The 15,284-nt window shown below is 38.0% G+C and overlaps 1 protein-coding gene across 1 annotated transcript; it reads left to right on the top strand.

Annotated features, from left to right (window-relative positions):
• The first annotated feature begins 10,480 nt into the window (after nt 1–10,480).
• Nucleotides 10,481–13,643, top strand: LOC133745447 (probable beta-1,4-xylosyltransferase IRX9H). Its single transcript, XM_062173521.1, has 4 exons — nt 10,481–11,590; nt 12,303–12,552; nt 12,679–12,895; nt 13,262–13,643. Exons 1-3 carry the CDS (start codon nt 10,752–10,754, stop codon nt 12,847–12,849), a joined length of 1,260 nt encoding a protein of 419 aa, XP_062029505.1. The 5' UTR covers nt 10,481–10,751; the 3' UTR covers nt 12,850–12,895; nt 13,262–13,643.
• Nucleotides 13,644–15,284: the final 1,641 nt, after the last annotated feature.

The raw sequence follows: 15,284 nt of genomic DNA, 5'->3' as shown, positions 1-15,284 counted from the left end.
CAGCAATTTCCGGTGGGCGGCAGCCGATGACCGGAATCCGACGACCGGATTCGGGCGAAAGTTGGCCGGATTCCGGTGACCGGTGACCGGATTCCGGCGAAAGTTGGCCGGATTCCGGTGGCCGGTGACCATATTCCGGCGGCCGGTGACGGGCTCCGGCGAAGTCTCCTATGGTTTCTCTCTCTTCCATTTTCTCTCTCTCTCTCTCTAAGTAACAAAGGTGTGAGGGGTAAAATGGTATTAAAAAAAAATTAAAAACAAAAAAAAAATCTTAATGGGGTATTAGGGAAGACTCCCTTAGAGTGTATTGGGTAAGAGAGAATTAAAAAAACTTAATGGGGTAAGTGGGAAAAAAATCCCTAGAAATGGGGTAAATGGACAAAACCCCAAATTTTTATGTTTATTTCTTAATATACACATATGTGTATTGAAAACCATAGTATATAAAGCTAATATAAGATAATCGGTAGATTCGGTATTTACCAAAACCAAACCAACTTTTTCGGTAATTTTCGATTTCGGTTTTATCGGTCTCGGTTACCAAAAAGTCGGTTTACCAAACTTAAAACATCGGTTGGTATTCGGTCGGTTTGTTAATTACCAAACCAAGTGACAACCCTATTCCAATTCAATAAAGTCAGAAGCTTTAGCGTAACACTACAACAAAAAACCTCATTTACGAGGAACAAATTCCTCGCTAAAAACAGACATTTCGTCACAGAAGTACTTCCGTGAGGAAATTCTTTTCGTCTTCAATTCGTCGGAGAATGCTCGTCAAGAAAAGCTTCAGCGACGAAAAAACAATGTCCTCGTCAAACCCTTTTCGTGATGAAATTTATTTGTCTCGCTGTTATTCTATAGCGACAATTTCTTTCCTCACTCAAACCCATACTTCTTTCTCGTTAAAAAAGTTCAACGATTAGAAAATAGTCGTTAAATATATTTTCTGACATACTAGATTTCGTCGCGAAATTAATTATTTCCTCGCCAATGATAACTAAAATTAAAAAATGTAAATAAATAAAATATTTAAACTACTTTTTCTGCGACGAATTTTAGTCGTTATAAGCTTTGGGTGAGGAAGTTTTTTCTCGCTGTAAACTGTTTTCAGCGAGGATATTTTGTTTCATTGTACCATGTATTCTTTCAGCGAGAAAAAGTTTTCTCGTTAAAGATACTTAACAACGATGAATATGTTTTCCATCGGCGTTGGAACTACAGCTTTTTGGGACGAAAATATTTTCGTCGTTATAAATAGCTTTGGGCGACCAAGTTTTTCTTCGCTATAAACTGTTTTCAGCGAGGAAATTTTGTTTCATCGTAAAATGTATCTTTTCAATGAGAAAAGGTTTTCTCGATAAAGATACTCAACAATGAGGAATGTTTTTTTCGTCGGTGTAGGGACTACGGTTTTTGGGTCAAAAATATTTTCGTCGTTATAAATAGCTTTGGGCGAGGAAGTTTTTCCTCTCTATAAACTGATTTCAGCGAGGAAATTTTGTTTCATCGTAATATGTATCTTTTAAAGAAGAAAAAGTTTTCTCGATAAAGATACTCAACGAGGAATGTGTTTTTCGTCAATGTAGGATCTACAGTCTATAGTGAGAAAATTTATTTTTGTCGTTATTGATTTTAATCTATAGCGAGGAAATTTATTTTTGTTGCAGAAGTCTTCTTATTACGATACGACCTGCCAGCGATACATATTATTTTATTCTAAAAAGAGGATTCTTATTCAAAACTAGTTAAACAATAAACAAAATAATAATTCATAATGTTGTCTACCATAACTACAAATTGGAATAGTCTAAAGTCAATACTGAACTAAAAATGATCCAAAAATCAATGAACATATTTAACTGATACTAAATCCTAGATACGCATAACTAACTTGATGCTTGTTGGTTCATATAGGTTGCCATGAACTGCTCAAACTTTTTGCCTTGCTCCTGCAATTCTTGGATCAGCACGTTTTGTGCATCAATCTTTTCTTGTTGAGCCTTTATAGTATTTTGGGTCTCTTCAAGTTTATCTTCTAACTCTTTATTCTTCTCAGACAATTCATCTAGTGACGATCGAGAAGTGCTAGATGGTGGAGGCCTAGGGTCAAAACCACAACCCTTGATGTAGCCTGATTTTACTCCAAGAACCTTTGCACTTATTTCATCATCATTCATAGTTCGAGTCCCATCAGGAAGGGTTGTCTCAGTTCACATCTTAACCATTTGATCCTGCAAATAAAAGAAAATACATTTTAAGTGTGTATGCTTAGTTCCTAGTAAATCAAAATAATCTCTTGTAATCAATAGGTATATTCATCATCTTAATCTATGTAATCGTTTTTTATATAAATACATATCTACGTATGAATATGCATATATAGTTATACATCTATAATTCAAGTTATATTATACACATCAATAGGTCACTTACCCATAATTCTTTCACTCCCAAATCCCAACCTTTTTTAATGCTTTTGTACTCCATTTCAAAGCATTCAATTGCACCTAGCATCTCCCCTGATTGTGCAGCCTATTGAATCAAACAAAAAAATGTTGTTAAGACATGTATAATAGGTACAATATATTAATTAATAAAATTGTATAGATAACTTACAATCTGTTCTTGATGCGACATAAAAGACTTCGACCCTGCTTTATGGTGATATTTCAAACGTGACCTATTAATAGAATTTTTTTCTGAAACAATCTGGAAAGTATAACATATCAAATGATTATTTTGGAATTGTAATTTTATGTTCTTATCATTAAAAAGCAAATTGAAATGTAGAAATTATTAACAAAATTAGTGTAGTATTTGAAAAGCAACTATAGCAAAAATAAAAAGAATAAACAAACAATTCCAACTGAGAATGAGGCTATAGCTAGCAATTAAATTTGAAGCTCCCCCTTTTTGTTTTATAAAACTGACCACATGGGTTTTGTTCCTGATGATGCTCAATTGCTAGCTTTCCCCAGTTTCTGGTTTAGAGCCTCTGGTTTTATATCATGCATTTAAGTTCAGTGACATATGGACATATACGTATTATATAACACACAATTGCACTACCCTGTGTGACTGTGCCAGTGGGTGGCTGGCAGCAGCCAAGAGTTCTATATTTTTTTTTTTCGGCATTACAACAACAGAATAGAACCAAAAGGGCAAAGAGCCCAACAAGGAACAGAAAGCAATACGAAAAAAAAAAGGAAAAAAAAACCAACAGATCGACCCAAACAAAACACATTAAGGCGTTGGGTGGGGGGAGCTGCAGCATCAGATAAACAGTATACGCGTTAGCCAGGAGTACTATGAGTAGTTTTCCGAAAGACTTCTATATATATAAACAAGTTCATACCAAAACGAAATCAATCCAAAGCTCATACCAAACCAAGAATCTATATTTAGCATATGAATACAACGAATTAAGGTATGAAGCCACGAAAAAAATATAAAGGATCAATCCTCAATCTTCAAGCTATGACAAATTCTTACATAAGAAGAATTAGGGTACAAGAAAACAACAAAGTCGATTAACCAAAAGGAGAACTTCAAAAACAAATACATTGACATTGAACTTAATTAATCCAATTCTAAATAATATCAAGATTAGATTCAACAAAACAATTAAACCATGATTAATCAAACAAAACAAAACAACAATAAGATTTTAGATACATACCCACGAGGAGAGTTTTAGAGAGAGCTGATAAGGAGAAACTAACAAGTAGGGTTTTGTCGTCATAGTTCTCTTTTATATGTTTTTTATTTTTTATTTTTTTTATCACGATCTTAATTACTACTACTTTTTATTGCCCACCAAAAGAAAAAATCTACCCGCTCTTTTTCTTTTTTAATCCTGCCAATTTTTTTCCCTTATTTTTTTTCCCACCAAAACCTACAGCGACGAAACAATTAGATCCTTGCTAAATGCATCAAAGGCGAAGAGATCAATCATCGATGAAATAAGACTTTTAGCGAGGAATGCTTTCATTCGTCCCTATTAAATTTGGCGGGTCTCTTATATAATTTTGCGCCAAACCAATAACGAGGAAAATATTATTTTCCTCGATAATGGCTTCTTTTGACGACAAAACAATTCCTCGTAGAACATGGACTTTTAGCTAGAAAATCATAGTTTTGTCGCCATTGAATTTGGCGGGTCTTACACAATTTTCCCCTAAACTAATAGTAAGGAAAGTGTTATTTCCTCGCTAATGGATTCTTTTGATGAGAAAATGGTTCCCTCGTAGAACACCGATTTTTAGCGAGGAATCCATAATTTTATCGCCATTGAATTTGGCGGGTTTTACATAATTTTCCGCCAAACTAATAACGACGAAATCATTATTTCCTCACTAATTGCTTTTTTTTTCACGAGGAAATAGTTCATTGTAAAACACAGGCTTTTAGCGAGGAATGCATAATTTTGTCACCATTGAGTTTGGCGGGTTTTACATAATTTTCCGCCAAACTAATAACGACGAAATCGTTATTTCCTCGCTAATTGCTTCTTTTCACGAGGAAATAGTTCATCGTAAAACACATGATTTTAGCGAGGAATCCATAATTTTGTCGCCATTGAATTTGGTGGGTTTTACATAATTTTCCGCCAAACTAATAACGACGAAATCATTATTTCCTCGCTAATTGATTCTTTTCATGAGGAAATAGTTTATCGTAAAACACGGGATTTTAGCGAGGAATCCATAATTTTGTCACCATTGAATTTGGCGGGTTTTACATAATTTTCCGCCAAACTAATAACGACGAAATTGTTATTTCCTCGTTGAATGTCATTTTCGCGATGAAAAAATTCCTCACCCTAGTCTCATATTTCCTCGCTAATAACATGATGATTTAGGAGACCAAACTATGGTCACTTTTAGTGATGAACAAAAATATTCGTCGTAGAAAGTGGTGTATAGTGAGGAAAATATGTTTCTCGCAGAAAACCTAATGACATTTAGTGAGAAATCGAAATATTCCTCGTAAAAAGTGACATTTACTGAGGAAAATAAATTCCTCGCAAAAAACTTGGTGGCTAAAAAGACTTTCTGTTGTAGTACAAGAGAAATGCTAAACCTCAATTAATGAAATTTTATTCTTGTTTTCTGGGTATTATGCCACAGAGGTGGTTAAACCAAAGATGGTTCAAGTGAGACAGTTGCAGATGCTTGAATACATGTTTTTTTATTTTTTATTTTTTTAAGGGTACGTAAGATTGGATTTTTGAAACTTCAAAAAAGATAGGAGGACTAAATACAAGTTTTGGAGGTATTAATAGAACCTTCCAATGAAAATAGAAGTGGTAAGCAAAAGAGAACTCTAATATTCATTATATTATTGATAAAAGGAAGTAGTACAAAGAGTAAAGAGAAGGGGAAAACAAGATACACCCAAGCAAAACCAAGAACAAAACCATGAGGTCGAGGCCCAAAACGAACAATAACTTGCTATGCAAACTGGGATGTGACAGAATGGTATCAGAGCCAATCCCCGACCAAAAATATGTTGACGAGGGTGTCAGGCCCTTAAGTGGGATGGATTGAGAAATCACAAATCGCTCGGGGGAGATAAGGTGATGTGCCTTATTTGTGCAAACTCACCTCCCTATAGTAAGATGCGTTTTGGGTGGGAGCCCAAGAACAAAACCGTGAGGGCGGGGCCCAAAGCGAACAATATCTTATTATACAGACTGGGCCGTGACAGAATGATATCAAAGCCAATCCCTGGCCAGAAGTGTATGTCGACGAGAGCGTTGGACTCCTTAAGGGGGTGGATTGTGAGATCCCACATCACCTGGGGAAGAGGAAGTGATGTGCCTTATATGCACAAACTCACTTCTCCATAGCAAGACACGTTTTGGGTGAGGGCCCAAGAACAAAACCGTGAGGGCAGGGCTCAAAGTTGACAATATCTTGTTATGTAGACTAGGCTATGACAAAATGGTATCAAAGCCAATCCTTGGCCAGAAGTGTACCGACGAGGGTGTCAGGCCCCTAAGAGGGGTGGATTGTGAGATCCCACATCTCCCGAGGGAGATGAGGTGACGTGCCGTGCCTTATATGTGTGGACTTACCTCCCCCATAATAAGACGTGTTTTGGGTGGGAGTCCAAGAACAAAACCATGAAAGCGGGGCCCAAAGCGGACAATATCTTATTATGCGAATTGGGTTTTGACAAATATTTTCTTTCATTTATACGATTTTGTCTTTTAACGGTGAGCGAGATGGGAACAGTCTAAGCCTTGCAAAAAGGGTTGTGGAAAAGCAATACAAGCGCCACACTGCTATGCTTCACCGTGGAATGTTGCACGCCAGATGGCGAGAGTTCTCCCTTTTATTTTATTTTTTATGTGAGGCTTTTAACAATAAGAATTCACTTGTAAATTTGCGTCCTTTCTTTATTTCATTTTATGGGAGGATTTTACCAACAAATAATTTGTCACAGAAGAAATTTTTTTTTATGGGAGCGTATGCCGACAAATCGTTCGATTGGCTAAGGTTAGTTCATTTAAAAAATAAAATGAGAGGCTCTTCGCAACGAAAATGTTGTCGCCAGAGGTGTGTCCCTTTTAATTACATTTTTTTATGGATGGCTTTTAGCACGAAACATTCGCCCACAAGGGTGACAACTGATTTGGGTTGTCAACCGTCCACCCGCTCCCGAAGGGCAAAGAGGGTTTCCACAACCGAGAACCACCTCTTGTCCCTCCATTTAAAATTATTGGCATAATTTCGTGGGTGTAGTTGGATTTTTGACTATTATGCAAACCAACGTACTTGCATGTAGAATATTCATTCTTATTGTCAGTTACATTTATGGTTAGTTATTTGTGAGTTGTCATTGTTAATTTTCTTCAATTTATGTTGAAGTAATGTAAGTCATCATTGGTATTGAACTAGACACAGTAAGAAAATTTCCAAAGTTAGAATCCTCCACTAAAACGTGAACTTATTGTTTAACAAGATTTAGTTTTTTTCTCTATATATTAGGGATTCATTTGTGAACTAGGTATCGATCATCTAGCTTTTGATTCAAGTTCTCCCTACTATCACCGAAATTTTAGGCACTTGTCCTCCAAAGAAAGATGAAAGGTTATCTTACCCATATAGTAGTAGCTCTAGAAATTATTCTATTATCTAATCATATAAGCTCATGCATTGCACACGGAGCATTTCCCGGCATAGTAACTACTGTCTACCGAGCTTTCTGAACTGGGTTGGTTGTTGTGGTGATGATCCGTGGCGGAGAGTGACTGGGTCAGATGGCTGTTTCCGATCTGGGTGCTGCTGTCGGTGGTGGGATCTTTCAGATCTCGATGATGCGGCCTGTGATGGGAGGACAAGAGCGCAGCGCACAGTGGCTGGGTCAGACGGCTGTGTCCGATCTGGGTGTCGCGGCTTGTGGTGGGAGTTTTCCGATCTGGGTGTTGCGGCCGGTGGTGGGAGGACAAGAGAGCAGTGCAGATGGACGTGGTGCTGCACCTGCAACCGTCTTTGGATTGGGCTTGGTGAAAGTTGGGCCTGGGCTCTGACCCTTGTCCCATTTTATTTTTATGTTTTGTTTTATGTTTACTTAATTATAGTAAGAAGTGGCTCTATGCCAGTAATAAGTCCCTCCCATTTTTGGGTAGGGCGACGTGGGCTTTGTCCCGGTATGCACACTCGGTGTGCCTTGTCTGGCCTAGCGAGGCTGCGAGCTATTTGCTTGATCAAATGGACGCAACCTCCTAGTGGCAAGATGAAATTGAGTGTCGCCGGATTTATTTCCGTGCGGCAACATAGTGGAAAAGCTGTGCTAAAGCAGGTAATTATGCTTCTTCGTAATAGAGTTCTCTTTCCGGTATGTCACCGCTATGTCAAAGCAAATAGAGTAGTCATTTGTGCACTCTTTGCTAATTGGTGCTTGTTAGAATACATAGATTTTGTGGAGAATCCGGGTTTTATTCTAGGATGTTCTCTCTATGCTTATTGTAATTTGGGGTTCAGGCTCTACGTCCCCCCCTTGTATTCTGCAATTTCTTTAATCAAGGCTTGAGGGCAGCCGCACCAGGCCCATTTCAAAAAAAAAAAAAAAAAACTACTGTCTACCGATTACATAAAAACATCATGCAATGCCACCAGGTATCCTAGGTTGTGCTGCAATGTTCTCAAAATTCACGCAGGCGAAATCGAGACGAGTCCTAATATTCTAGCTCAAACTGCCCTCGATGTGGCACTTGAATTCACCAAACAAACTCATATTATGGTGACAACTATCAAAGCTTTGAATCCCGTTGTGACAGCAGCAATGTGTGACTGTGTGGAGGAGCTTAATGTCGCTGTGGAGATGCTTCAGAAGTCTAAAGTTGAGTTGGGTCTCATAATTGAAGGCTCTACTTTCGGGTTACACGTTAGTAATGTTCAAACATGGGTTACCGCTGCGTTAATTAATTTAAACACTTGCAAGGATAGATTTGTCGACCTTAATCTAAATGGAAAAGTAGAGAACATTACCACCATAAAAATTGTAAAAGCAGCACATTTGACGAGCAATGCATTAGCACTCATCAACTTTCCTTGCCCAAAATCAGTATATTCCAAGGATCATGCAAGAAAAATTACTTGTATGGCACATCTGTACAACGAAATGCTTATCAAAATATATTTAGATATAAGGCTAGACATGTATTGAGATACCTTTAAGTGGCCTTAACCTTTGGCCCATACATAGAGGTGGCAAATGGGCCACTAAGCACGAGCACGGCACGCTTAAAAGCGGCCCGGCACGGCCCAAGCCCGTTAGAATAACGGGTCGGGCTGGGCCTAAGAATATTGGCCCATTGGCCCGGCCCGGCCCGAGCCCGTAATGGGCCCGGCACGGCCCGAGTACGACATATTGTGGGCCGGCCCGTTACAAACACAAAATTTCATTTTGTTTTTAAAAATATTAAAAAACTACAATGATGAGATTTGAATATGAGACATTTTATTTAAAATATCATGACAATTCCACCAATGCTTTCTTTTATATTGTCAAAATAATGAAACAAAACATTATATCCTTATTTTGACATAAGTATTTTTTCTAAATATTAAATATATGTTTATTAATAAAGATTAGTAATACAACTATAGAATGAAGGAAAGAATAATAGATACTAAATCTTCATTATATTAATAAAGATTAATCTCACAATAATATACTAAAAACAATATATTTTGAGTTTTTTTTTTCTTTCTTTCTTATAGTGGAATATAAAAAATTATTTGAAATCTAATCTTAAAAAACTAAGATTAAGAAAAACGTTGTAGAACTTAATTTATTTTAATTTTCTAAATAGTTAAATAAAATTAATTTTTATTTGTTCAAATTAAGATTTTTAAATCGTGCTTTATAGTGGGTAGGCACGAGCATGGCCCGTTATTGACCCGGCACGAGCACGGCCCGGCACGATATGGGCTCGGGCCATGGGCCGGGCCGGGCTTAATGTTTAAGTAAATGGGCCGGCACGAGCCCGGCACGATAATAAATGGGCCGGTCCAAGCACGGCACGAAGCACGACTAGACCAGCTTAAAATGGGCCGGGGCGGCCTGTTTGCCACCTCTAGTTAGAACAATAGCTCTCTCAAGATGAAGCATACTACTGATACTAGGCTTAGAGGGAAAAAATGAGTTGGCATCGGGATGGGGATCGGAACACTGCATACTTCCACAAGAAAGCATCATTTCATAAATAGATTACACTCCTTCAAGGCTCGTTTGACGAGGAGGGTTTCTGGAGAGAGGATGATGCTAGAATGGATAGGGTTGTCAACAATTATTTCAGTAAGATGTATTATGGATTTATGGAGGTAGTTGTAAGAGTGAGGCTATGTCTGAAACTTTGGATGCAATCCATCCTTGTGTGACTTCCCAAATTAACATCTAATTATGTAAACCGTGCTCGGAAGAGGAAGTTAAGGAGGCTGTACCCAACCAAATCATCGGGTCTAGATGGATTGCCACCTCTATACTATTAACATTATTAGGAAAGCATTGGTAAAGATGTGACGAAGGCAGTTCAAAGTTTTCTCTATTCAGGTACTTTATTGAAGCAAATTAACTTCACTCAGATATGCTTAATACTCTGATTTTCAAATATGTGTATGCACTCTTAAATCACTTTCCAAAAAGAAAATAACAAACAAAAACAACCAAACAACTAAGTTAATAGTCTCCCTCAAAAACCAAAACTTACCAAACTTCTTCCAATCTTCCCCCGTTGACCAATATTACCAAAATCCATACGGAAACTAAATTACTGCCGATAAAGCAGTAAACATAAAATAAATAAATAAATACTTTCACCCCAATAATTACCACATCATTACCACCGTCATCCCGACCACAATTGACCACAGATAGTACGGTGAGAGCGTACACCTTGGACCATAGCTGGACACGTGTTGACCCTCCACCCTCTGCAAGCTTCAAATAAACAAATCGGAGCTCCTCTCTCTTCTCCGCTCCAAAAACCAACCTTCGCTCCGCTTAGCCCACCTCCGCTTCCCTCATTCAATTCCTCACTCTCAGTCCGCCGGGCAGGACCCGAATCTCATTTCAGTCTTGAAGTCCGACCCGGGTTTTTATTTTCCTCAATTTTTTTTTTTTTTTTAATATTTGAGTTTCGTAGGGGGTGGTTTGAATCTGAGTTGGTGGATTTGGAGGGGGGGGGGGAGGGACTTGGATTCGAGCATGTAGTTTGAAGCTTAGGGTTTCGGAGATCAATGGCGTCGATCCGGAGAACTCTGTCGCCGGCGTTCCGGGACCGGCCGTACCTCAACGGCGGCTCTCCGTTTTCAGTTCAATCGCCGTCGCAGAAGGCCTTCTCCAGCTCCAAGTACTCATCGCCGCTGGTGTCGGCGTTTGTGACATTCGCAATCACCGTCCGGAGATTCGTCGCCGGCGCTCTGTTGCAGCGGGCTCCGCGTAAAGGCCAGCAGTGGCGGCGAGCGTTTTTCCGGTGCTTGCTGTTCTTCTTCTTAGGGTTCTTGCTCGGTCTGGTTCCGTTCGGCCACGTCGACGACGACGACGCCGAGATTCGGAGCCACGGCTTCAATTTCGACATCAAGCCGCCGCACGTCAATGTCCAGTTCGACGACGGCGGCGGAGATCGAGTCGTGAAGCGCAGAGAGGATCTCGTCTTGGACGTAAGCCCCGTCGTGCCGGTGGCGGAGAAATATGATGATGATGATGACGTGGCGGCGGCGGTGGTGCCGAGGAAACAGGTGATTGTGGTGACGCCGACGTACAACCGCGCATTGCAGGCCTACTTCTTGAACAGGGTGGCGCAGCTGCTGAGGCTTGTACCTCCGCCGCTGCTTTGGATTGTGGTGGAGACCAAAGCCGCGTCGGCGGAGACCGCAGATATATTGAGGAAGAGTGGAGTGATGTATAGGCATTTGGTGTGTGGCAACAACTTGACCAGCGCTAAGGACCGAGGCGTGTATCAGAGGAACACGGCGTTGGAGCACATTGAGCGCCATAAGCTTGACGGCATTGTGTACTTTGGCGACGATGACAACATATACTCGCTGGACTTGTTTGGTAGCTTGAGAGAAATCAAGTATGTTGTTCTCAATCGAGCTTCATTTCACTTGTTTTCGAGCAATTATGCTTCTGCTAATCATTGTTCATATGCTTGTTTTCTTGCTATTGAAATTATAACCGGTGGCTCTACTTGGGTGGTGTTCTGTTTTCCATTATGCCACAAAATTTAATCATAAGAATGCATAGCTTGGCTACTGTTTCCCTTCACTAACCTGCATTTGGGTATTGCATTACTTGATTGAATTACACAGAGATTTAGATATATTGTTTGAGTTGGGTTCTTCACATATTTAAACCTGTACAATTTGCCAGTATTCTGGAATATGAAGTTTGGTGCTTTAATGTCTTTTCTTGGTAAATTGTGTGGATTAGTATTTTGCCAATTCCCTATTCTTTCTTCCTTCTCTTATCCATATTTTGATCTCGTTAACTGAATCAAATTGGTTAGCCAGATAGGATAGGTGTGAATTATCGCCTCTTTAGACCATGTTTTAGAAATAGAGTGAATACAACCAAAATTACCGTCTGTTTGAGAAACTGTCAAATGTTTATTTTTATGACCGCCCTTCCCCTCATTCTCCACTTACAAGTTGGCTTCTCTATCGGCTGCTAGTGACTCGATGTGTTTGCTGAATTTCTATAATGTCAACTCCTATCATTATGAATTATATGCTGCCATTTCTACCTTTCCTCTTGCTAATTCATGTTTTGACTTACTTATCTTGAAGCCGTTTTGGGACTTGGCCAGTTGCCATGTTAGCACCAAGCAAAAACAAGGCAATATTGGAAGGTCCAGTATGCAATGGGAGCCAAGTAAATGGATGGCATACAAATGATAAAAGCAAGAGACTGCGTAGGTTTCATGTTGATATGTCAGGATTTGCTTTCAATAGCACAATATTGTGGGATCCGAAAAGATGGCACCGCCCAACATCCATTCCAATTCGGCAATTAGATTCAGTGAAGGAGGGTTTCCAAGTATGTGACATACTGACATGTCGTTACATTTTTAGAAGTGTGATTGCAATATCATATTATAGTTCATCACTTTGACATAAAGTATGGAATCTTCATTCACTGATTTATTATTTTCTTTTCCCCCAGGAGACCACTTTCATAGAACAAGTGGTTGAAGATGAAAGTCAAATGGAAGGTATTCCAGCTGGTTGTTCAAAAGTAATGAACTGGCATCTTCATTTGCGAGCTCATAGTCTTGTCTATCCCAAAGGCTGGCAACTTCAGAAAAACCTTGATGTTGTTCTCCCCATTCTGTGATATAACTCACTAGCCATGCAATTTTGATTCCTATAGCTGGAGAAAGGTATGAGCTTGTTCTATGTATAGAAGCACTTTCAAATTTGTATTTCTGTTCTGTTTTTTTTTTAAATTATTTTTTATCATTTCAAATTCTTGTTAACTATATTGACAAGTCCTTTGAGTTGAAAATTAAATTTAAAAATAAAAAAGGTCACAGACTTACCGTCTTGCTCAGCCTTCCTGTTACTTTTTCTTTGAAAAATTTGAAAAGATAATCAATTCAAAGATTGTTTGTCATGTTGGCAGAGGGAAAGTGTTGGAACTTCTAATTTGTTGAGGTCACTTAAAGGCCATTAATAGTTATTTTGTGACAAAATTACTTCTAAATATGTAGTAAACAATCTAACCATTTACCTTTTTTCCTTGACAGTTCTCAAATTTCATGTTGGTGGTTGGATCTCTGCTACTGTATGAATCATTGCTTAATTTGCTAGACTCAAGCATTAAGCAGCCCCAGAAAGATCGGCTGGCAATGACAAACAAACAGAAAATGTGTGGTTTTTCTTTGTTTGTAGAAATTTTCCTGCATGCCATATATTCTTTTACAGAAACGAAATTTTCGTTTTTGTTGTAGAGCTCTGGTTCTTGTTATCAGGTTTTTAGACGTATTACTAAGAACAGTTGGTACACTGCCGTCCAAAATTCGGATGGGTAGGTTTATCATGAATCCAAAATACTCTGATGTAGGCCTCGTACCAAATCAAAGGGGAACTTGTTCTAATACCTAAGATGAGTCACATTTTTCATCTAAAGGTTTCTGCTTTTGAGTTCTGTTCCAACTCTAGCATTTTGTTTGTTACTCCATATATTGGAACCCAATTATCATTTGAAGATGATGCCAAGACCTTTATTTGGGAACCCAATAATCAAGTTATATTATGCTTTAATCGTTCATACTGAATAACTTAAAAATTCCTTATCATACAACACAAAATTTTAATTTCATAGTTCTTGATCCATTGAAATGTAGAATAATTGTGCATTAAGAAATTCTCGAGCACATAAAATAACTTTATTAGCTTTAGCCGTTCATGTTGAATAACTCAAAAACTCCTTATCCTAAAACACAAATTCTAATTTCATAGTTCTTTCTATGGTTTACTGTTAGTCTCCCATTCTATTAGCTCGACTCACACAAATTCTAACTCCTTATCCTTATCCAACAGTTTACCACACTGGAAAAAATATTGCACGCCAACTTTTCTTAAACAAATACAATAGTCAAAGACTAAAGTTAACAATAACCTGTGCAAGTGATCGAGATTCCAATCTCAATTTGGAAACAGTGAGATCCATATTGCCCTGAAACAATTTGCCAGAATTAACAGTTGTGACAACAGGAAGCAAGAATATATAAAACAAAAGAAACATTGTACCAAAACAAACAAATAGGACTAAATCACAAACAAACAAAACAAGAAGACCTAAACATTGGAACCCTAATTCACCTCTCAGAACAAACAAAAACAACTCAACAAACAAAAACAACTCAGCAACTCAGAATGACAGTCAACCCTAATTAACCTTGCTCAAAGTAGAATCAACACAAAAATTCATGAAAAAGATGATCAGGAAGCAAAACAAAAAAAAAACCAACTCACCAAATCAGAATGACAGTAAAGCCTAATTAACAGTTCTCAAAATAAAATAAACACAAAAATTCATGAAAAATATGAACAGTAAGCAAGATCACAAGGACAGAAAAACAACTCTTTATACACAACTAGTTTACTGTGAGTCGAGCTCACAGAATGGGACACCATGTCATTAGACCAAATGGTATTTTATTGGTATAAAAAATAATAATTCAGCTAAATATAATATACTTTAAGTGAAAGATATCAAATTAGAATAAAGGTATGACATAAAAGAGGAGAATTTTTGAAAAATAACTCATTTTAGACCTCTAAGTTGATTTATGGCCATGCTATAGTTAAAAAACGACCATATGTAAGTATAAAAAGTCTTGACTAAAAAACGACCATATGCAAGTATAAAAAGTCCATCAAGTGCTGAAAACGTCGACGGACAACATCTTTGACCACTTTATAGTTGAGCAATATTCATTTAGAGTTCACATACAAAATGAAAATCAAAATAGAAATCACATAGAGATAAAAGTCCCTCATGGTGTAAGTTTATTGTTGAACACAAATTAAAATAACAATAAATCCATTATAACTATACATCTCAGCTTCATATCCACCTTACAAAATTCACAAAAGAGTAACACATCAGTAAAAATATGAAGCTACTTGATGTTAATGATTGAAAACGCTGCTTAAAGTTGAAATAAAGAGTAAAAAAAAACCTCCAAATTTAAGGGTCCAATTACAAATCCACTTGTCATGACGATAAAGAAGCTGATGATTTGGATAATGGAATATAATGAT

The sequence above is a fragment of the Rosa rugosa genome, chromosome 4 (assembly GCF_958449725.1).
Source record: "Rosa rugosa chromosome 4, drRosRugo1.1, whole genome shotgun sequence".
NCBI classification, from domain to species: Eukaryota; Viridiplantae; Streptophyta; class Magnoliopsida; order Rosales; family Rosaceae; genus Rosa; species Rosa rugosa.
Note: the sequence above shows the minus strand (reverse complement) of the source record. Positions and strands in the feature narration are given on the sequence as shown.

What these genes read in the sequence shown, in the direction of transcription:
- LOC133745447 (XM_062173521.1), top strand. Translation starts at nt 10,752, where the DNA reads ATGGCGTCGATCCGGAGAACTCTGTCGCCGGCGTTCCGGGACCGGCCG. An exon ending in GGTAGCTTGAGAGAAATCAA is followed by an intron (nt 11,591 to 12,302) that starts GTATGTTGTTCT and finishes CTTATCTTGAAG; the next exon opens with CCGTTTTGGGACTTGGCCAG. An exon ending in CAGTGAAGGAGGGTTTCCAA is followed by an intron (nt 12,553 to 12,678) that starts GTATGTGACATA and finishes CTTTTCCCCCAG; the next exon opens with GAGACCACTTTCATAGAACA.